The sequence below is a fragment of the Hippoglossus stenolepis genome, chromosome 7 (genome assembly GCF_022539355.2).
Source record: "Hippoglossus stenolepis isolate QCI-W04-F060 chromosome 7, HSTE1.2, whole genome shotgun sequence".
NCBI classification, from domain to species: Eukaryota; Metazoa; Chordata; class Actinopteri; order Pleuronectiformes; family Pleuronectidae; genus Hippoglossus; species Hippoglossus stenolepis.
The window spans coordinates 7992352-8013898 of NC_061489.1; the positions used below are offsets into that span (position 1 = coordinate 7992352).

General features: G+C 41.0%; 2 protein-coding genes across 2 annotated transcripts; one reads left to right on the forward strand and one right to left on the reverse strand.

The window, feature by feature from the left end:
• Nucleotides 1–48: 48 nt before the first annotated feature.
• Nucleotides 49–17488, forward strand: ints6l (integrator complex subunit 6 like). Its single transcript, XM_035161322.2, has 18 exons — nt 49–322; nt 442–519; nt 3703–3852; nt 5238–5327; nt 5540–5723; nt 5848–5970; nt 6761–6924; nt 7576–7728; nt 7861–7993; nt 9229–9323; nt 9434–9544; nt 10658–10873; nt 10995–11121; nt 11348–11490; nt 12187–12418; nt 12508–12948; nt 14153–14246; nt 14555–17488. Exons 1-18 carry the CDS (start codon nt 212–214, stop codon nt 14655–14657), a joined length of 2748 nt encoding a protein of 915 aa, XP_035017213.2. The 5' UTR covers nt 49–211; the 3' UTR covers nt 14658–17488.
• A 1142-nt stretch (nt 17489–18630) lies between these two features.
• Nucleotides 18631–21449, reverse strand: mmgt1 (membrane magnesium transporter 1). The gene is made up of 4 exons (XM_035161323.1): nt 21327–21449; nt 20976–21028; nt 20769–20872; nt 18631–19491 (listed from the first exon to the last, which is right to left on the reverse strand). The coding sequence occupies exons 1-4, from the start codon at nt 21403–21405 to the stop codon at nt 19335–19337; spliced, it is 393 nt and encodes a 130-aa protein (XP_035017214.1). The 5' UTR covers nt 21406–21449; the 3' UTR covers nt 18631–19334.
• Nucleotides 21450–21547: the final 98 nt, after the last annotated feature.

Below are 21547 nucleotides of genomic sequence, written 5' to 3' on the forward strand. Positions count from 1 at the left end.
CTGTGGGTCCGGAGCAGGAGTTGAACAGCGCGAGGCAGCTCAGAGCTGTCGAGAGGCGGACAGAGAGAGGCCACAGGCAGCGGCCCTCTGCTGGAGGGGGCGCTTATCCGAACAAATACACACACATGTGTGAGCTGCTTGGCCGCACGATAGCTCATATGTGGACAACAGTTCTTTTAGAAAAGCATACCACCGCGGCTCTCCATTTAAAATGCCTATCTTACTTTTCTTGTTAGACACGTCCGCCTCTATGAATCAGCGCACTTATTTGGGTACGACATATCTGGACGTTGCTAAAGGCGCGGTTGAGGTCTTTATGAAGGTAAAGAACGATTTCACCCCGACTCTTTCAGCAAATGTGCACCTTCGGTGAGCTTCGGGTTCCTTGGGCAAGGTCGTTCGAAATTAATATATGTTGTTTTGGTTTTCTTTTTCTGACAGCTGCGTGCCCGAGACCCGGCTAGTAGAGGCGACAGGTACATGCTAGTTACATTCGATGATCCACCATACGGAGTGAAGGTAATTAGCAGCTGATAACCATTTTTTACATTTGACAAGACCAACGTGTTTTTCTGTCAGTGAGATTTTATTGTCCGTCTGGGATGGAGTCAGTGTTGGGCGGCTTCCCCGTGGCGAAAAACGGCTTTTTTTGTCTGCTCCAAAAACCCGCAGCCCCGGAGATGCACTGCCACATCCAGCGGACATTTTGCTTTTGTGTTGAGAAAAGTCTCGGGCGTTGAGATGGAGGCGGAGAGATTTATTATTGCCTGTGACGTCGCTCTTTTTTTCACCGTACCGCGTTCGGATTGGCCAAAGAGCCTGCCAGTCGTATTTTACCCCACCCCTTGTCTCATCCACGCATTACCATTGGCCAATCTGGTCTGAAAGTTGATAAACCCCCTTCACCGTGACGTTTTTATTTTTTTTATTTTTTATCTTTATGCGAGTTCGGTAGAAGAAATTGATCTGTATTAATATGATCATTATTTATCATGAGCATTATGGCCTCAGCAAACCCACCCTAGTGGCCACGCACACCCATCCAGATCTGTGAAGGGGTCTCATGCCAGCAGAGCCACCTTCACCACTCATCTGATGACATGTTTTATGACCTGGCTTACATCTCCTCCTCTGAGCTCCTGCTGCCCAATAAAAACGCATTTGTAACGACTCGCAGCACCTGAACTCCCTGATCTGCATCAGTGACTGGTGTATTACAAATCTCTTGGCTAACACTGTCTACAAATAACACCCCAGCACTTCTGTCAACACAATATGCTCTGTTCCTTACTTTGTCCCAGCCAGTAATGCCTGGAGGCACACACAATAGTTTGTTTTATATTTGTTTGCATGCATCATGACCAAAATAGATAATGCCAAGGAAAGTAAATAATAATGCAATCTTGGAGTTGCTAGAGTGAGGGTTAGAATATCGATACAGAGGCATATGGTGCAAAATGTAGAGCAAGTAAAACGTAATTACCAGTTTATAAGCTCTTGGTTTTACAATACTTTTAAAAGTTCAGTTTTCATTACTTTGCTAACAATATTGCAGTAGAATATCACAGTAATTTATTACATTACTATATAATAGTAATGTAGTATTATTTTATACACTGTTCATTTATATGCCTTTGCAGTAGGAATGCACTCTTATTTTGTCGGACAAGCAACAAACATGAAATGGAAAGAGAATTAAACAATTAAATGTGCAGGTGAAGTCATTTGAGAATGAGAGCTGGTAAAATATGAATTTGTGCAAGTAAAATATTTTTTTTATTTTAAATCCATCACTATGATTTATGTAGTTAATTATACTTTTAAATGGTATATTATTAGTCTTTCTCACTTCTAGGGCTTCTTACATTTTTACACTGAATAAATAATTACGCTGAATATCTTAAACATTATCAGTCTTATGTAAATTATCCTATAATTAAAGGCTTTTTTCAAATATTGATCTAATATACGTCCGACGTTTGATTCATAAACTGAGCTATTTTCTAAGAGTAACCACTTCTCTTTACTCAAATAGAACTTCAAACATCATATGTCATTGTACTTTAACTGCAATGTATTTAGTGCATGGCCACACTTCATTCTACAGACCGTAACAGTTTATTTAAATATATCTACAACTGTGAAGAATGTAAATAATGTTTGGTATTTCATCTATTAACTAATGTACAGTCTTGCTCAGTGCTAATGCTTAAAGCTGCGCAAGCCTTAAAATAACGCAGGCTATATCTGGCTCTTTATTGACCTCCATATTAAAAAGGGAAAAAGGATCATTCTCAGCTCACAGCCTCAGCACTTGAAACATTACTACGTCATTTTGATTTACGATATTATAGTGCTGGGGTCACAACAAATTGCATTGTTGCTGTCATTCGTGATAACTCAAATGTTTCTACTTGAGTCATTGCAGTATACACAAATCCAGATTATAGAAAAATGCATTCAATTGTCATCTCAGCCAAATAATCCAAGATCTAATTCTCCTCCCTCACATAAAATCATCCAGGTGCTGCTGTTGCTTCTCCCTTGTTGTAGAGTCCATCATCAACTTCTCTTCTTAACTTTATCTTCAGTGTGTTCTGCTTTGTTGTCTTCTGCCTGCTTTGTGTACCAAGGATTATGATGAAAGGACAAGGTTATGCTGAATGGCGATACTCTGATTGCACAGTTACAGAGGAAATACATTGTTCATGTAGAGGGGGAGAGAGGAGGTTGGGCAGGAAGAAAATAGAAATATTCTGTAGTCTGAATTATTGAGTGCAAGCCAAGCCTTACATTTCTGATTGCCTACACAAGAGTCTGTTTGGTTGGTTTCTTTGCTTCTGCCAATGTGAATGTGTGCTTCCACTTTAATTGTTGCTTCAGCAACCCAGTGAGGTTGCTTGTATGAGTGCCCAGCATTTATCTAACGTCATTCATGTAATGCTCGGCCCTTTCCTGGAAATTCCACCCAAATCAATGTTCTTCAATGATATCCCATGATAATCCAAAAATCGACCCACTGTTCTGATTCAGAGCATACATGTTGATAAACTTCAATCCTTTTTCTCCACCCCTCTCTGTGTACGTCCTTAGATCCCTCTGTCCTCTCCCATTAAAGGAAGTGGTAAGCTTGCAGGTCATCTTTAGATTAAGCATGAAGCGGCAGCAATAAGGTTCTTGACCTCCCTGGAGAAAAGTCCAAGAGCAGTCACACGGCCACATCCTGCCCTGTGGGAGTGGATCTCCGTCACAGAGGACAAGGCAGCAGTAGGGAGTGTATTTTGGGATGCTTGTCATCTATGAAATTAGACTCTTTTTTTTTTCCTTTTTTTTTTGAAACGGCACCATTCAGCTCAAATGTGGGTCTGAATTTCCACAATATTATCTTCTACTTCCAGAGCGTCACATGACCTGATCTCATTTTATGGTCACTAATATGTAATGGTGCCCAGAATCGATGTGTTCTTAAAGTTTTAAACTTGACAAAGGTGACAGTCAAATGCCCAACATGAATGGCTTTGTGATGGTACCTGAACAGAACTTGTTCTGTTTGTAATTACAAAGTCTGGGTATCTGGGTTTGGATCTATTTCTGTGTGTGGCTGTTCACTATACACTCTGACTTCAGGCCTACTCTGCTGCTGCGTTGTCAGGTTTCCTGCTGTGCAGTGAATTCAGCCCACTGTTGATGTTTGTATTTCAGGCAGGCTGGAAGGAGAACCATGCAACCTTCATGTGCGAGCTGAAGAACCTGCAGGCGTCTGGGCTGACCACACTAGGTCACGCTCTACGTACAGCCTTTGACCTGCTTAACCTCAACCGCCTCGTCTCAGGCATCGACAACTATGGACAGGTATTTGACACCAAAATCCTATAACGCACAAACATGTATTTGGCAGCAGATTCATGTGTTGCTACAAGTGAATAGTAGAACAATTCCTCATTCTTCAATGCTTTAATATTTATTTGAAAGTTTTCAGAGTAATTTCCATTTTTGCTTAGTTGCAGATCAATTATTACATAAAAACCTATTTAATTGTTTTTATTAAACTAGAATGACATTTAGTAGAATGCCTACCTCTGCCAAGCCCCAACAGTCCCCTTAAATTTGAGTCAAGCTGCACCAAATTACACACACTCACAGAAATCAGTCTTCTTAATATGTCAGATGTTTTTTCAGCAAGTTCCAATTATTATTCCCTGGTAAATTGGTGAAAATGTCATATCTCGCAATGTTAAAGAAGTTTTGTGAAAATCTGTTCAGTAGTTTTTGCATAATCCTGCTGATAAACAAACAAACATAATCTCCTTGACAGATGTAATAATTTCACTTATTGATAATGGTAGTAAACATAAAAATAGGCACATGAAATACTGTGTATATACTGATAAGGTGATATAATTCTGTGGGTTTATTTTAAATGGGAATGGGAGGTTTCCCTATTGTGCATTGCATTTAAATTGATTGTTAGAGGCACCGGTAAAAATGTCCGGACCCAATTATCAGGACAGTTTCTGGAGTTTATGACCTCACATTTTTTCTACATTATTCATTTGTCAAACCAACTCTGTTTTTTTTTTACATATGCTGAATTCACAACAGCATATGTGAATTCTTGGGAAGTTTTTAATGATTCTTTTACCTGGAGACTAAGACTACTGAATCTTATTGTAGTTTAATCCACTCCGTCTGTCCTCAGTCATCACTGTCATCCGCTCCTCACACTGTCTTTTCTCCAAAGCGCGACCTGAATGCAGATATGAATAAACTAGTTTGAATCAGGGGTGCGTAAATCTACTATGTTTGTGTATTTGTATTGATCAAGTCTGACGGAGGCTTCTACCACTGTGAGCTGCAGAGCTCACAGTGGTAGAAGCCTCCGTCTGTAACGTGTAACACAAGGACGCTGTCTTAGATGCATCCTGACACAAAGCAAAGAAAAAGAGTTTCAACACAGTCCCTACAAGGGTTCTTATCAGGGGTGGGATGCTAATACCAAACCAATTACTGTGTTTAAGTCGACCTCTGTTTAAACCGTATACCTACAGTGTATTTTGCCATCACTGTGAGCATGAGAGACCAATTTTGAGGAGATGTGAATGTTTTTTAAGACACAGCTCACAAGAGTAAATTTGGTCTGGAAAATGAGGAAATGAAGTCAGGCTTGTTGGAATAAACGGGGTCACTGTTTGGCTGAACTGGGATTTAATTGCTAAATGTTATCATTTCCCTCTCAGGGACGAAACCCGTTCTTCCTAGAGCCATCTGTGATCATCACTATCACCGACGGGAACAAGCTTACGCACAGCTCTGGGGTGCCAGATGAGGTGAGATTAAGAACATAAAAAATGTGGCCGCACCACTATGCACTGCACCCACTGATACTGTCAAATGCTTTGTAAAATGTTTATGTAATCATTTTCAGTTTTTTTATGACAAAGTGTAAAGTTTGTGTAACAGTGGAATTAGTGAAGAAGAAAGTTGTCACTTACTAATTTCCTCTCTTATGTGTCTTCCCTTAACCCGGCATGTCGTCTAGCTGCACCTGCCTCTGAACTCTCCTTTGGCTGGCAGTGAACTGACCAAAGAGCCCTTTCGGTGGGACCAGCGTCTGTTTGCGTTGGTGCTGAGGCTGCCGGGAGCAGCAACACCAGACACGGAGCAGCTCGGTAGCGTCCCCACAGATGAGTCCGCAATCACCCAGATGTGTGAAGTTACTGGAGGTTCGGCATTTTCTTTATCTTTGGCATGTGGAGTCATTCATTGTGCGTGTCTATACTCTTTTTGGCAGCACTCAATAAATCATTCTACTATATGATATGATCATTGTGTGTTTTTTCCTCTCAGGGCGATCATACTGTGTACGGACACAGAGGATGTTGAACCAGTGTCTGGAATCTCTGGTCCAAAAGGTCCAAAGTGGAGTTGTTATTAATTTTGAGAAGACGGGGCCAGATCCCGTTGGGGAAGGTGAGTTTTCATACACTGCCTTCTCTTTTCTTCACAGCTTGGTATACACAACATTTTGAATGGCTCAAAAGCACAGTCAAAACATGAATCAAGTGGATTCTAAAAGAAGTGCAGGACATTTTACTAAGCACATCATTTCATCACAGATAGTTGGAGCAAAGACACTGAGCAGTAAAACAGGTGAAAGTAGAGGAGAATCTTTGTAATGTGGATCATCACATTGTACTTTTACACTGAAAGGAGAACTGAGTGCATTTTCTAGATCAGCCAAATACAGAGGAATATAAGCAACTTCTTTCATACTGAGGTAACTTGATTTGGGGCGTTCTCACACCTAAAAGTTCGAACCAGGATCGCTGACTTCAGACGCAGTACTCAACACAAGTTAAAATGCGCCAAATGAACATCCTTGTCATGCAAACATTGTATTGTCGGTGCAAAGACTGCAAGCAATCCTTATGAGCCGCTTCTCTTTCTCCTGCTATTGTGCTGTCTCAACTTCCTGCGATTGGTCCGAAAGTCTGAACAGTCCTAAAAAGTGTTTTCACACTGCTAATGAACCAAACCGTGCTTCAGAACAAACCAATTAGGTGTGAAATCGTCCTTACTTATTTTCTTAGTTGTCGAAAGGATAGATTGAAATTTGTGTAGTTTAAATAATACTAAATCTCATAATTGGTGAATTTGTGGTACTTTGAAAAACTCTCAAATTCCCATTAATTGCTTGTAATTGTTTGCATTTGACTGAGAAATGTTTCTGTCTAATGTCATACAATCCCTTGTTTTACAGATATCTCTGTGGAGTCAAGTCGTCCTGTGTCGTCCTTCAGTTCTCAGCTGTGGCACAGTTGCCACAAACTCATATACGTGCGGCCGAACCCAAAGACAGGCGTGCCAGTTGGGCATTGGCCCATACCAGAGTCCTTCTGGCCGGACCAGAATTCTCCCACGCTTGTGAGTTGAGACACACTCAGAAATATTTCAGTGGCACCTTTGACCGAACACTGTTAATCACGTGCTATTCATATTAGGGCTGCACAATATTTAATACAATTTGTCATCGCGATATCAACAGGCAAACTGTAAAACATAACTTTTTTACGGTCCAAACATGTATGAAAAGCCCCAAATGATCACTCTTAGCGGACTTTCTGCATAGGCTACTCACTGTATGGGGTCGATTTTAGCAGCGAACCCAAAGCAGAAAGACTAAAACACTATATACTCAAGCATTTGTTTATTTATCGCGAGTCATATCGTCATCGCAACATTCAACGTTATCGGATGTTTTCCTAATATCATGCAGCCCCAATTCATATTGTCTGTGTCTCTCTAGATGTACACCTCCCAGCGTACGCACATTTACACACAAACCTGCTCTTTACTTTCACTCTTATCTTCCTGTCTTTCTCTCTTTTATTGGCAGTAGTGTTTTTCAGAGTCAGTAACTTTGACTCATAGCCAATATCATCCAGTCTCCAGCTTGCTCTGTGATTTCCATTGTCTTTAAATCTTCAGTGTTTTGTTGCTGTTGCAAAGATGTCACATGGCTCGAAATCACAGATAATAACAGTTTCTTCATCTGTCTCCATCTCCTGTTCTCAGCCTCCTCGCTCTGCTCACCCCATGGTGCGTTTCTCTTGTGTGGACTGTGAGCCCATGGTGATTGACAAACTTCCCTTTGACAAGTATGAACTGGAGCCCTCTCCGCTCACCCAGTACATTCTGGAACGGAAATCTCCACACATGTGCTGGCAGGTACTGTACATATTCACACACCAATCAGCTCTGATGAGTTGCTTCTTTTCTCACTCCTGTTGACTATTCTGAAAACCAGTGAATTACCAAAGAACCAGTAACTAGAAACATTTACAATCTTGTTGTTCTCAGGTGTTTGTGAACAGCAGTGGGAAGCCGAATGACCTGGGACAGCCGTTTGGCTACCTTAAAGCCAGCACCACTCTTACCTGTGTCAACCTGTTCGTCATGCCTTACAACTTCCCAGTCCTTCTCCCACTTCTCGGTAAGATGTGTGACAGTTAACTGTGTCGTTAAAGTGGCCTCAAACATTCTGGGTCATCGAGTCAGAGCTGAAAATGAATTTAAAAACGACTTTTTTCCTGGGGCACTTCTCTATCTGCGTACATCTTTAGTTTTAAACATGATCACAAATAACAAGGTTATAACAGAGCAAATTACACTGTTAATCTTTAATAAGATTTGACAACTCCATGTTAGCCCCCACCCAGACTGCTAGGAACCTGGGTGTGACACTCGACAGTCAACTCTCCCTTACTGCCAACATTACTGCAACAACACGTTCCTGTCGATTCATGCTGTACAACATCAGGAGAATACGTCCCCTTCTCACTCAGAAGGCGGCGCAGGTTCTGGTCCAGGCTCTGGTCATCTCACTCCTAGACTATTGTAACTCCCTCCTGGCAGGTCTACCTGCTAGTGCCATCCGACCTCTGCAGCTCATCCAGAATGCAGCAGCTCGACTGGTCTTCAACCTTCCTAAGTTCACTCACACTACTCCGCTCCTCCGCTCCCTTCACTGGTTACCAGCGGCTGCCCGCATCCGTTTCAAGACACTAGTCCTTGCGTTCCGTGCTGCGAATGGATCGGGTCCAGTCTACATCCAGGACATATTTAATCCTTACACCCCAGCCCGTTCACTCCGCATCTGCCAATCGGCTTGTTGCTCCCTCACTGCGAGCTAGCCACTCAACAAAATCACGACTGTTTGCTGTCCTGGCTCCAAATGGTGGAACGAGCTCTCCAATGACATCAGGACAGCAGAAAGTTTACACATCTTCCACCGCAGACCAAAAACACATCTCTTCCGACTATACCTTGGATAAAAAATGTTTTTAAAAAAAGGACTTTAGTAGCACTTATATGGCACTTACATATAGCACTTTGTATTTTGGCTTTCTTGAAGTAAATTGTACTTTCTTGATTCTTGTTGTTCTGGGTTTGTACCCTCATGGTTGAATGCACTTATTGTAAGTCGCTTTGGATAAAAGTATCAGCGAAATGAAATGAAATGTAACATTGTACAACAAATAGATGATGTGGTTTTAAGATGGATAAAAAGGTAGTGTGTGTTTTAATGCTTGTTTTAGACTCCCCACTTAAATATTGTGTGTACAGCAGCAGGAGGAGCTGCAGGTGGACAACTGACTGGTCGCTGATCCAGAACAGCAAAACCTTTCTTTTTCTCAGACATCCCTCTCTTCTTTTCTCTCCTTTCAGATGATTTGTTTAAAGTGCACAAACTAAAACCAAACCTCAAGTGGCGTCAGGCCTTAGAGATTTACCTGAAGACGATGCCTCCATACTACCTCATGGTAAGCTGATGCTATGTCACTTACTTTGATAATTATTTAATCCATTGATTTATTATGTTTTTGCACATAAACTAATATCCCAAAACTGTTTCCCCACAATTATCCAACAGCCCTTAAAAAAGGCGTTGAGGATGATGGGTGCACCTAATCTGATAGCAGACGCGATGGACTGCGGCCTGAGTTACAGTGTCATCTCTTATCTGAAGAAGCTCAGTCAGCAGGTAAAGACTCCTCACTCACAGCTTCCATTAACATCAGTGTGACAGATATAGTAGGAGGGGAGAAAAAAGCCCAAGCTTGGATCAATTGTCAAAGTGCCCTTCAACTGAAGATCATCTTCACTCTGGAAAGAAAATTCTCAGTTCAAATTGATTGACAGGTTGTAGTATAAAGTCTACCTCAATACCACAACCTAAGAAATGTGTTATTTATTATTCTGATGCCGTAAAGGTTTCATTCATTCAGTAACATTTATAAGCACAGAACAAAGTCAAATTATATATAGTGAATATATAAATAGAATTAAATCAATCTCTAGTATAGTGTTAATATGGCTGCAATTTAAATGTTTAAAAACCACAGATTGAGCCTTTAAATTTAGACTGAAACATAACTACATATGCTACATGTACATGTTTTTGCTCTGAATATAATTAGTGCAGTGATGGATGCTCAGAAAAACAAAATCTTCCACTTACATCAGTCTGTATCCCAGTAGTAATTCCAGATATCTTCCTCTTTCTGTATGTGGCTCACATGTCTTGAGAACCATTCAACTTATCAGCTTCACACTCATCGACGTTTGTGACATTGTCAATCACTGCAACAACAACTGATTCACGCCTACTGAGTCCAGCTTCACAGAACTTTGAATAAACAGGTGGACAGCTGTAGTGGTGAAGCTTCATGGTCCAGTGTAGTCCAGCACCTGGTCTTTATTAGCTGTGACTCAATTACTGCAGGTCACTTTTACAGTTTCAGAAATAAAGCTGCCACCAGCATAACCACAGGCCAAGCAAACAGCCCATTCCAAACAGGAATGTTTAGAACAGGTACAGCACGAGTTGTCATAATTAGAAAAATAGTATCCCATTTTTCTGATATGAGTAGAGGAGTTACAGTCTATGATGTTTGTACTTCAAATATTGATTAAATTAGACTATGTATAAAGGAACAAACTCTCTTGAGGTTTTACATTAATATTTGGGACAAAAGACTCCATAATCCTTAAATGTGTCTGTGCTACGAACAGTACTGTTAACCAACATTTCATTTAAGTGTGATTTTATCATCTGGAAAGACAGTAAAATGTTTTTTTTTTAATTGAACTAAAGGCAAAGATTGAGTCCGACCGTTTAATCGTGTCTGTGGGGAAGAAAGCTCCTCAAGAAACTGGCATCAAGGTGAAGAACCACTCCAGCTCTCTATCTCTAGCCCACCGACGAGACTTCAAGCAGCTGCTGCAGGGAATCACTGGGGAGGGGCCTCTTCGACTCGTGGACATCAACTTCAAAGAGTTTGCTGGCTTCCAGATCGCTCTGCCCAACAAGGTAGATTTAGGAGAGCGAGGACATTTCTGAAGAGTGTGACACACTTTAAGTTACAGGAAAAACAGGGCAAGTGCACAGTTTGGTGGGTTTTCTCTGATTAGATTTACTAACGTGTTCACAGGATGTAAAACCTCAGGCTTATCGAAATGCCTTCGACATCCCCAGACGGAACCTTCTAGACCAGGTCACCCGAATGCGCTCCAATTTGCTGCGGACTTCACAGAAACTGATCCGAGGGCAAGACGAAGGTATGTGAGGTTGCTTCTTTGAATAGTCATATCTCTGGTATTTGCAACAGTAACATAAGAAAATTTAATACATACACATCACTGTCTGCAACAACATCTGTTTTTGATGATATTGACGACCCAAACCACCACATACCCAAAACACCAACACAAACGTTATATAGGAAATCCTGTGTAATTCGTTTAGTATTTTATTCATGCTAATAAAACTCCTTGTGGTTGTTAGACTATCTGCACAGTATCCCAGTGGCTCAGATGGGAAACTATCAGGAGTACCTAAAAATGATGCCGTCTCCTCTGAGAGAGATTGACCCCGACCAACCGAAACGTCTGCACACATTTGGGAATCCTTTCAAACAGGATAAGAAGGTAAAGATATGTCGACATTAGCTGCTTTCAGACATGCACTGAACTCCGCAGTTCCTCCGTATTTTCTCCGGAGGAGGTGCATGAGTGAACGCAAATGTCCGAGTGAGACACTTTCTCTGCTGACCTCCTAGTATAATGTCTGTAGAAATTCTTCTTAAAGGGATGGTTCACCAAAACAATTTAAATTCACTCATTATCCACTCACCACTATGCCGGTGGAGGGGTAGGTGAAGTGTTTGAGTCCACAAAACACAGAGTCTCAGGGGTAAACATTGTTGCAGCCAAATCCAATACAATTAAAGTAAATGGGATCCCTTCTTCAGACGTAAAAAAAACTACAGAAAAAAAACATAACATGCCTCCATACTGCTCCTGTGTCCGCAAGCCCTGACATTCAAATTAGACAACGTATGCCAACACGCACCCTGCCCACGAGCAGTATGGAGGCATGTTATGTTTTTTTCTGTTATTACGTCTGAAGACGGCACTTTAGCTGCAACACTGTTTAGGCCTGAGACTCCTAAAGTGTTTTGTGGACTCAGACACTTCACCCACACCTCCATTGGCCTAGTGGTGAGTAGATAATGAGTGAATTAAAATTTTTCTGCGAACTATCCCTTTAATGTTGTTTTTTTTCATTCAATATTTAGTATCGTTCATCTTTAATTGTTCTGTTCTCTGAAACCTGTATCTCAGGGCATGATGATCGATGAGGCAGATGAGTTTGTCGCAGGCCCTCAAAATAAGAAAAGAGGAAATTCCAATGATTCCAACTCGAGTGCTACTGTGAAGAGAAGGCGAAGTATGTCCCCATTGCTGCGGCGGCCGCAGACTCCACCAGCAAACACCAACCATGTGGTGGTGGGAAAGACTCCGGTGGTGGTTCAAGGGCAGCAGAATCTCATCAAACCCATCCCACAGCACAAAGGTAAGACTATTTATACAAAAATTGGAAGTGATTGTACATTACTGCTTGAAAGTCACTGAGAGAGTACCAATTCTTTGTCACCCCTGCAGGAGTGGATGGCAACAACTTGGTGGTCCCCGAGAGTAATGGCGATGGAGGCCTTGGGCCGGAGTCGGGGGAGATCTGGCCCACTGAGTTGGACCCTGTAGTAGTAAACTCACCTTCACTGACCCTTGAGGAGAAGTCCAGGGTGGTAGCAGCTGATCAGGAAGAGGACATCGACTTGGCGGAGGAGAGAATAGTGGAGGAGAGACTAGTGGAGGAGAAACTAGTGGAGGAGAAACTAGTGGAGGAGAGACTAGTGGAGGATTGTCTAGATGAGCAGCCGCTGGAGGATAAACACAACTGTGAACAACTGAGTCCGCAGAGCGAGCTCGACGACTCTGACGATGACCCGGCAATGCTGGAGACCATTTTCATAGCACCACTAGACGGAAGCCAAGCAGAGCTGCGGACGCGGGTCATAAAGGAAGTCCGCAAACCTGGACGAAGTGAGTAAGAGCAGTAGAGCCAGTAGTGTAGTGCAGGGTATACGCAGGTATGCAGTGTATACCCACTTATTTTTCCGTCAGCAAAGCGTATACCCAGTTCTAAATCGCCTGTTGTGCGCATCATTCATTTGTGTACTGAAAGCCAATGTTTTCCTAGGACAGCAAAAGCCTTGCCCGCCTTACTCTGCCTCTGATTGGTAAGTTAGGATAAGAATATCAGAGTAAGCCAATCAGAGGCCAAGTAGGGCGGGTCATATCTGTGTTTGTCTTCCTGGTAAAAAATATCACCCTCACCACCTCCTGATAAACCCAACTCATTCGAAAAAGCAACAGGATTAGTCCTCGAAGGAAATTAAAACATGAAGCAAACTACCCAAACAAGTAGTGATGGTAGTTCAGCGGTACGCTGGTGTGCAATATGTTCCCACTTCCCCTACATTACTGTAATTAAGTTACAATTTGCCCATTTCTAGGTTAGCTAAATAGGCAAAAGTAGTCTTACATGTCACTGTTTATAACACTGTTTAAATTCTTTGCTGGATGGGCTGAGTATACCCACTTCTCCAGAAGTGTTTTGAGTCAAATATAGAAATAGATTAGTTTGTCTAATAATATATAAATACTAAATTTACTGAATTTTAAGACAGTTGGAGACAGTGAGTTAAAGTTAAAAATGAAGCAAAAAAAGGAAAAAAACAGACGAAAATATATTCATATTATTAGTAATTTTCTTCAGGGCTCTGTCGACCTGTTTTTGTTCTAGTTTTTACAGGTCCAGCATAATGTAAATTTATTTGGTGTCTGATGGTGTTGACACAAAATAAGTGATGGCAAGGCAAAAAGAAAAAAAGTTGGGCGGTTGTATCAAAGCATATCTCAGTAGCTTTGTACATGGTAGATACATACATGTAGTTTAATTTGACTGAGCTTAAGGTTTTATTTTATTTTCAAAGGTGTCGTTATACAATTTGGTTGCATTTGTGATTTCCTTTGTTTATAGCTATTTATAATGAAGTTAATCCTTAAACTGTTAAATATCAAGCCTCAAATACATTTCTTTGTCATGAGGGTTAGATGAATACATGTTAGGAATAATTGCCCCACATTTTTCTTTATTTAATATATATATAGAAATACGTAGATGCCATGTTGGGAACTTTTGAACAGTTTCTTCATCCTTGTCTTTCTCTGTACTTTTTCTCAGACTACGATGCAATAGAGTCACTCCTGCAGCAGGTGAAAGGGCCTTTTAATGTTCAGAGGTACTTCATCCAACACGCCATCAAAGAGGCCATCAGGTAAGAGTGACTCGGTTTATTAATCATAGGATTAAGTGGAAGAGTTTTTGCTCTGTTTAAAGCATGGCAGCAGTCCCGTCTCTGACACACAACACAAATGTTCAACAATGTGTCATTAAGACCTGTGTTTAAATATTTTCCTTGCATTTCAAAGCAACCTAACCTTAAAGAATCTTCCCTGGCTTATTTCTAGAGGGTTTCTAACTTCCTTGACTTAAATTTGCAGTATAATTACAGTTGATAGTAATTTGCAGTATAATTACTGTTTCCATGTGTATTTCAGTGCTTCTACTCACTTTGTTCACCAGGTTCAAGAAGCGGGTTCTGATCCAGCAGCTGGAGTTGATCCTTGCTGAGTTGGAGGAGAAACATGCAGCGTCTTTGCTGCTTTCCAACGACAATGGCAGATAGTGATGAAGCCATCTCTGGTTTTGTTACTGAAGTATGTTTTGTTCACGGTTGAATATCACCACCATCGAAGAGACGTCCTCATTGACTTGCCTCAAAAAGACTGAGAAGCTGGAGGCATAAAAAGGACAAATGCACTGAGAGCCGACGCTCCTACTGTCCCTGTGCTGTTACATCACATCCTGTTAGAGGCGGAAGGTCAGGGTTTAGCTGGAGAAGGGGCCTCCAGCACAGATCCACTGAGGATGACTAAAGAGACTTTAAATATAATCCTCTTTATATTGACAGATGCCTTAAACATCCATACGGCTTTTGTCTGTATCAGCACATTGTTCAGATACACACACACACACACACACACACACACACACACACTCCGTTAGACAGACACAGTAAGCCCACAGATCCTTCATTGGCAGAACGGGGACAGGATGGATTATTCCTGTTATTGTTATTTTCTTTTTAAAAACACCTTTCTTCAGCTGGTCTGAAAAGTGTTTGTAAGACTGCGACCAGTTTTTCTAGAGTAATTAATACCATGTAGCTGTATGAACGACAGGAGGAATCTGATCCAATTGGGTTCCCCTCATGTTTTTAGTGTTAATATCTGATGTTGATACTGGTACTGAACATCTTCACTGGGAGAATAATCATTTGATGATCTTGACATGCATTAACACGAAGGGTGGGCAATATGGATCAAAGGATGATGATGTGATTTTATGTTGCATTAGCAATATATACTGAAGTATATCATCACTTTACTGAAACTTCAATTGATACACTCAAAAATTCCCAACATGGCCTTGAAATGGCTAAAATGTAACACTAATATGGCCCTGCCCCCGCTCCCTGTCTCCCCACCCTCACAGCGCCACCTGCAGTTAAGGAGCCTTTTCCAGATACATAGCCCCACCCACAAGTTGACAGGATTGGTGTCATTAGGTTTGTTACTTTACAATCCCCTGGTTTCTTCCAATTGGCATTTGTTTACTGCAGTGTTGAGGAAATACTCCGAAATTCTTCTTCTTACATAAAAGGCACAAGAAGGACCTTTTAACATGTTTAAAAACATGAATTTCAGTGGAGGGGGACTTCAACGATAAAATACCCCGAATGAAATGTGTATTTTTGGTCAATCTAGTCAGTGACCTTTATTGAACCAGGCAAGTCATTAAAAACAAATTCTTATTTACGATGGCAGCCTGGCAAAGGGCAAAACACTAAAAGAACAGAAGCGCACACCTTCAAAAACGTTTCGGCGCACTCATCACTAATACACAACAAAACAGCATAACGTGACAACAAGCATTACTTGAATTACATACTACAACAGAACAAGAGTAGCATGCACAAGCTGCAAGACAAACAGGCAAAGCACAAACAGCAGCAGCCATAGAACAACAATACGAAAGTATACCTTGGACACAGCAACAGACAGACAGACAGACGAGGAGGGTTTGTTGATCCTAGTGAGTCAAAAAGCAGCTGTCAATAAAAATGTCTTTAATAGAGTCCTAAAAAAGTAAGTGTTCAAATTGTCCAGGTTTTGTGTTTTGGGATGCAGCAGCCGGAAGTGATGACAAACCAAACCGTATTTGTTCTGGAAACTTTCAACAGAATAAGATGATACAAAAATACACATTCCATACCAAAGTATGTAGCAGGTGATATTTTTTATCTTATTTGCAGAATCTTGTGCTTACTTAGTTACTAACTTATTTGCAAAAGATAATTTACTACAAATTCATATGGATCTGTATCGACTTCATATGGTCGATATAGTGGTTTCACCGTGGTGGTTAGAAATCAGCTAATCCAATTTTATTTTCACCTTGGAATGTACGGAGACACGCGATTTCTCATCAGCAGACATAATTTGCTGCACATACATTAACTTGTTCCCATGAGATATTTTTCATTTGTTATTATAATGTGCACACAAGAAACACAAGATACAAAATATCACCTGTCTGGACTTTGGGGCCTCCATACTAAAGAGATAGTTACATCTATAAATGATAAAGCTAAATGTTGAATGGTAGACACATTTCTCTCCTCTCAGAGGCCATATTGCCCACTCTTTTGTCAATAAGGTGAAACCTCAAACATTTCTCTCTTAAGGTCATTTAGTCTCTAAATGTCCAAACTGGGTCCAATATGTTACTAAAAGTCAGTTGTGCTGACTCGCTCCTGAAAACAAACGTCATACAATAGTCTAGAATCTAGAAGTATCAGTTGTTGTTTTTTTACACATTAGTGAGTTGTACTGAGAATGGACCAAACACAAGACTGATTTACTGACTGAGCATTGGTGTTGTCCTACCTGCCATTACAGCAACACAACATTGGTTCAGTGAATGCAGCTGTTGGTATCCATTTAGAGGTGGTACCCTCACCACACAGACACACAGACACACAGACACACAGACGCACACATACACACACATCCTCCTCAGCACAACAAACACTCCATTGATTCCCAGAATTACAACTTTATTCAGAGGAATCTGTGCATGTGTGCTCAGTGGACGATCATCTGTTGTTGAACAGCTGGTTAGCCGCCCTCTGCTGCTTTTCACACAAACCACAGTCAGCACTCCTCCTTGGTTCTCCTCATTTTTACCACAGTTGTACAGTACTTTTTAATGTTCATAAGGAATATAGATTATTTTTGTGAATTTGTTTATTTCAGAGTATATGAACTATTTTGAAAAGAAATGTTTAAAAGCCAATTTTGTAAACTGTTAAATGCATATACAAAAGTGTAAAGTTTTATGAACATGCTCCATTTTTTTAAGAAAACCAAAAAATAAACCACAAGTAGAATGGTTTTTACTGTCAGTGTGTGCATTTGTGTGTATTTCTAAAAACAGATCCACAGGTTTTATTCTCTCCGTCTCTGAGGTTATATTTTCTTTGCTGTTTGTCTGTCTGTTAGGAAGATTTTGCAAAAACTACTAAATCGATTTCATGGAAACTTGTGATAAGGTGTGGTATTGGCCTAAGATGGTTCCATTAACTGTTGGAGCCGATTCAATTTAAAGGGCAGATCCAGGATATCGTTTTCACTTTCTTTAACGTTGCAAGATGAGGGGTGTTTTTCAACATTTATGTGAATTTCTCAAGAAATAATGCAGACATCTTTATGAAAAAATCTGACAGGTGTAGCGTGCTACTATCTCTAAACAGCTGCTGCAGATCCAGAGACTGAAGTGAGTGTATCCACAATATGGTGGCCCAGTGGCCAATCAGCCTTAGGGGAAGTATCTGCTCTTCGAGTGCCCTTTTAGTTTACAGATGTGATCCCTGAATCCGACCCACATCCTCAGGGCGTTGAAAAATTATGAACACGACTCAGCCTCTTATCAGCTGCAGTGCGAGTGTGTAGGTTTATTTTTGACACCTGTAGGGGTTCGTTATATGTGATGACTGGCATTATTAAGTTTAACCAAAGTGTTTTTTTCCCCACATTTTATCAGCATCCTTTTAAGGCCTGAAGTGAAAACAAATTCACATGAGAAAACAAACAAGTTTTCCTGCGTTCCTGTCTTGTTTAATAATCCCTTGACCCAATGATCTACTGGAAGCACACAACCAATTTCCTCAAAGTTCAATAAAACCATCTGAAATGAATTAACATTAATATTAACTGGAACTAACCACAAGTACGTTCAATCAGAGAAGCCACATTCAGCTGGAAATAGAGATTTTAGTTTGAGGTTTCCTTTGTAACTTTCAGACTCTGCTGACACCTACAGGCCAACATGAACAACTGCACATCTTTGAATGAGGTCGAATTTTTAACTGATGCAGCAAACCAGCTGCAAGGTCACCCTTATAGTCCTCCTCTGCACGCAGTCATTTCATAGCATTACGATCTCATGAGAGATTTACTTACTTTGGAGAAAAGCAACTTCACAGCCTCTGAATATGAGGAGAGGCAAAACTACAAAATAGATTCTGACACCCCAGGTAAAATCAGTACGCCTTTTTATTAAATTAAAAACAATCTGTTGAATCTTAACAAAATGTAAAATGAAGGGAAAATAAAGTTCACCCAAATGAATGTACCATGACTTTCTTTCTACTTTGCCTTATTGTTCACAGTATCATTAGAACAGTCATCTGATGTTGTCTCAGCTTACGCTGATTTCCTGTGGCATTAATCAAACCTCTTTATTGCATACAGGATGTACAGATGAGCCTTTACACTTCAAGGAAATCGTCAAGGAAATAAAGAGTTCTCAGTTCATACAACACATTTCAGTTAACAAAAAAAGAAAAATCTGCCCAGCTCAAGACTTATGTGTGGTTGAAAATAAACAGGAACCCGACAAGTGCTTTTATGCCCCTCACACAAAGGATATACAAAGTACAGCAATATCCCACTTCAGTTCAGAAGGGACAGGAGGGGGGAAATGTCTCGGTATCTTAAGACTCCAAAGCATTTACATACTGTATATACAAACAAAATCTGCTTGAAGAACTGAAGGGTTGGCACAGTCAGTGTTGAATATGGAAGTGACCACTTCTATGGACTGATGACAGTTTGGACAGCATATTAGTTATTATATAAAAGTAGAGGGAAGATGAACTCTCACTTTGCCCTCCCTCTGTCTAACGAAAAACAAATCTTATCTGACGTAGATGATGTTACAGGCAGGAAAAAGGCCAGTCTCAGTGCAAATGCTCCAGCTTGCGTAGTCGTATGGGATTGGGAGGACCTTGCTGGTTGCACGCAGAGGAGGGCTCCTCTTCCGGCGAGCGGAAAAGCACCCGGCCCCGGTGATTGAAAAGGTAAAAGGATGGATGGTTCCTCAGTGTATCAAAAGTTCTGGAGGAAGAAACAGATGTTAGTTATGAAAGAGCTGGTGCTGCACAGATGTTGATGAACAGGGAGTTATGCACATGTTGGACACTGACTTCAGCAGTGTATTATAATGCATGGGTTACATGTAAACAAATAAATGTCTAATTTGCATCTTTATGATTTCACATGGAACCCATTTAAAAAACTGTAAACACACAGTTAATGGGTTTGACAGATAGAAAATGGTTCAGGCCTGGGATTTTAAACCCATTTAGGATTTACCATAACAGAGTTCCTGCAGGTTTTAACAAGATGAATCTAAGACTATTTAAGACCATAATGAATGAAATTTAAGACCTAGGTCAAGTATGACAGATTGAAGCTTTATTGAAGTACCAGAATTTCTTATTGAAGATTTTCTTACAGCGAGCTCATATCTGTATCATAGAGAAAGACCACAAACTATGCATTATGCAAAAACTTCTCTTGTAAGGCTATCAATGCCTAAAATTCTGATTATTTAAACGTATACTTTTTAAGACCCTGTAGAAACCCTGCATAAAGAAAAACTGTTCTAAAAAAAGAAAAAAAGAAAAGTATTCCTCTTTTTGAGCCATTAACTGGGATGTTTCTTCAATGAAAACAACATATACACCGCCTACTGAAAATGTATTTGATTCAACTTCTAAAAATATAATATAATCATAAGCTGTATTTCCTTTGTCATATAAAAGGCAGCTAATTGAGTTTCTGTACTTCAGGTGCCAAAGAGTCCAAGGGCAACATCTTGCATTTGCATCTATGTGTGTTACTGATGTGTGATAGAGACTGTGCTGCACATAGATGCACTGTGTGTGTGTGTGTGTGTGAGAATGGAAAAACTGCACTGTAAACCCATCTGCGTGGCCATACAGGCTAGAAAAGACCTATATAAATACAGAGCATTTACCATTCACTGATGAGACATCTGTTGTGTCCTCAGAAACTGTCATTGCTATTTCTCCTGTTTTTTCATAGACTTAGTGATTAATCAATGAAGCGAAACAATAATTATCTGATCAAACAATAACAAAAACACAATGTTTAACACTAATGAGCTACACAGGACCTTCACTACACAGACCACAGTGTAACACAGCCGCTGCTGAGGGACTTGTGTGTGTCTCTGTGGGACCTGATTCAAAGTAACGTTGCTATAAAAGCTGTGCAGGTGGGGACGTGCACGTGTCCTCTGTGGCACAGGACAACAACACCTACAGAACACCGGGGGGAGTGAGCTGCCACAGGGCAACAGGACCTACTTGTTTTTCAGCTCTGAGGAGGCATCCATTTCTTTGAACTCTCCAGCGATGTGGACAATACCATAACAGGTCATCACAAACGATAACAGGGTCTGTAATACAATCTGCGACAGGACAGAGGGACATTAGTGAACAGAGGGGACACCTGTAGGGTGGGTTGTAAACTGGAGGTAGAAATGTCCTATTGGGAGGATGAAAGTCACTCACATCAATTGGTAGTGTCTCGTTTTCCTTCTCTGTGAGTCGCATGTATGACCGATCTGTTGACAGAAAAAAGATGGATTGATTTGAAACAAGTCATCTTTAAAACGGAGGATTACACAATTCACACAACCCGTAACGTAGCACTGACTGTGGTGGTGTATTATGAACAACAGATAATAAATGTATCTTTGTCTGATTCTGGGCTGAGCTGTGCAGCGTTAGCATACAGCTAGCCAGCTAGCCGAGAGGCCCGTCCTGATGTCCTATCACCAAGCCGGGGAACAACCGAGCCCGCCGGCCTGGAGCTAACACACACCCGCAGACCTGCCGTCCACCCCCCGCCCTGATACTCACGCTGTGCCGCTGAGAAGGCTGCGTGGGCTAAGGCAAAAAGTCCGACACCGACGACACCTTTCCAAAACGACGAGGCCATCTTGAACCAGGGCGACGAGGAGCTGAGCGCACTGTCGTAAAACAGTGTCGTAAAGAGCCGCAACCGTGACGCTGTCAAAATAAATTCACAAACTGAAAAAAAGACGACGACAACACGTGTAGATCAAATCCAACATCCAAAC

What these genes read in the sequence shown, in the direction of transcription:
- ints6l (XM_035161322.2), top strand. Translation starts at nt 212, where the DNA reads ATGCCTATCTTACTTTTCTTGTTAGACACGTCCGCCTCTATGAATCAG. An exon ending in GCATCGACAACTATGGACAG is followed by an intron (nt 3,853 to 5,237) that starts GTATTTGACACC and finishes TTTCCCTCTCAG; the next exon opens with GGACGAAACCCGTTCTTCCT. An exon ending in TGAAGAAGCTCAGTCAGCAG is followed by an intron (nt 9,545 to 10,657) that starts GTAAAGACTCCT and finishes ATTGAACTAAAG; the next exon opens with GCAAAGATTGAGTCCGACCG.
- mmgt1 (XM_035161323.1), bottom strand. Translation starts at nt 21,405, where the DNA reads ATGGCCTCGTCGTTTTGGAAAGGTGTCGTCGGTGTCGGACTTTTTGCC. An exon ending in AGCCTTCTCAGCGGCACAGC is followed by an intron (nt 21,029 to 21,326) that starts GTGAGTATCAGG and finishes TTCTGTCAACAG; the next exon opens with ATCGGTCATACATGCGACTC. An exon ending in ACGAGACACTACCAATTGAT is followed by an intron (nt 20,873 to 20,975) that starts GTGAGTGACTTT and finishes GTCCTGTCGCAG; the next exon opens with ATTGTATTACAGACCCTGTT.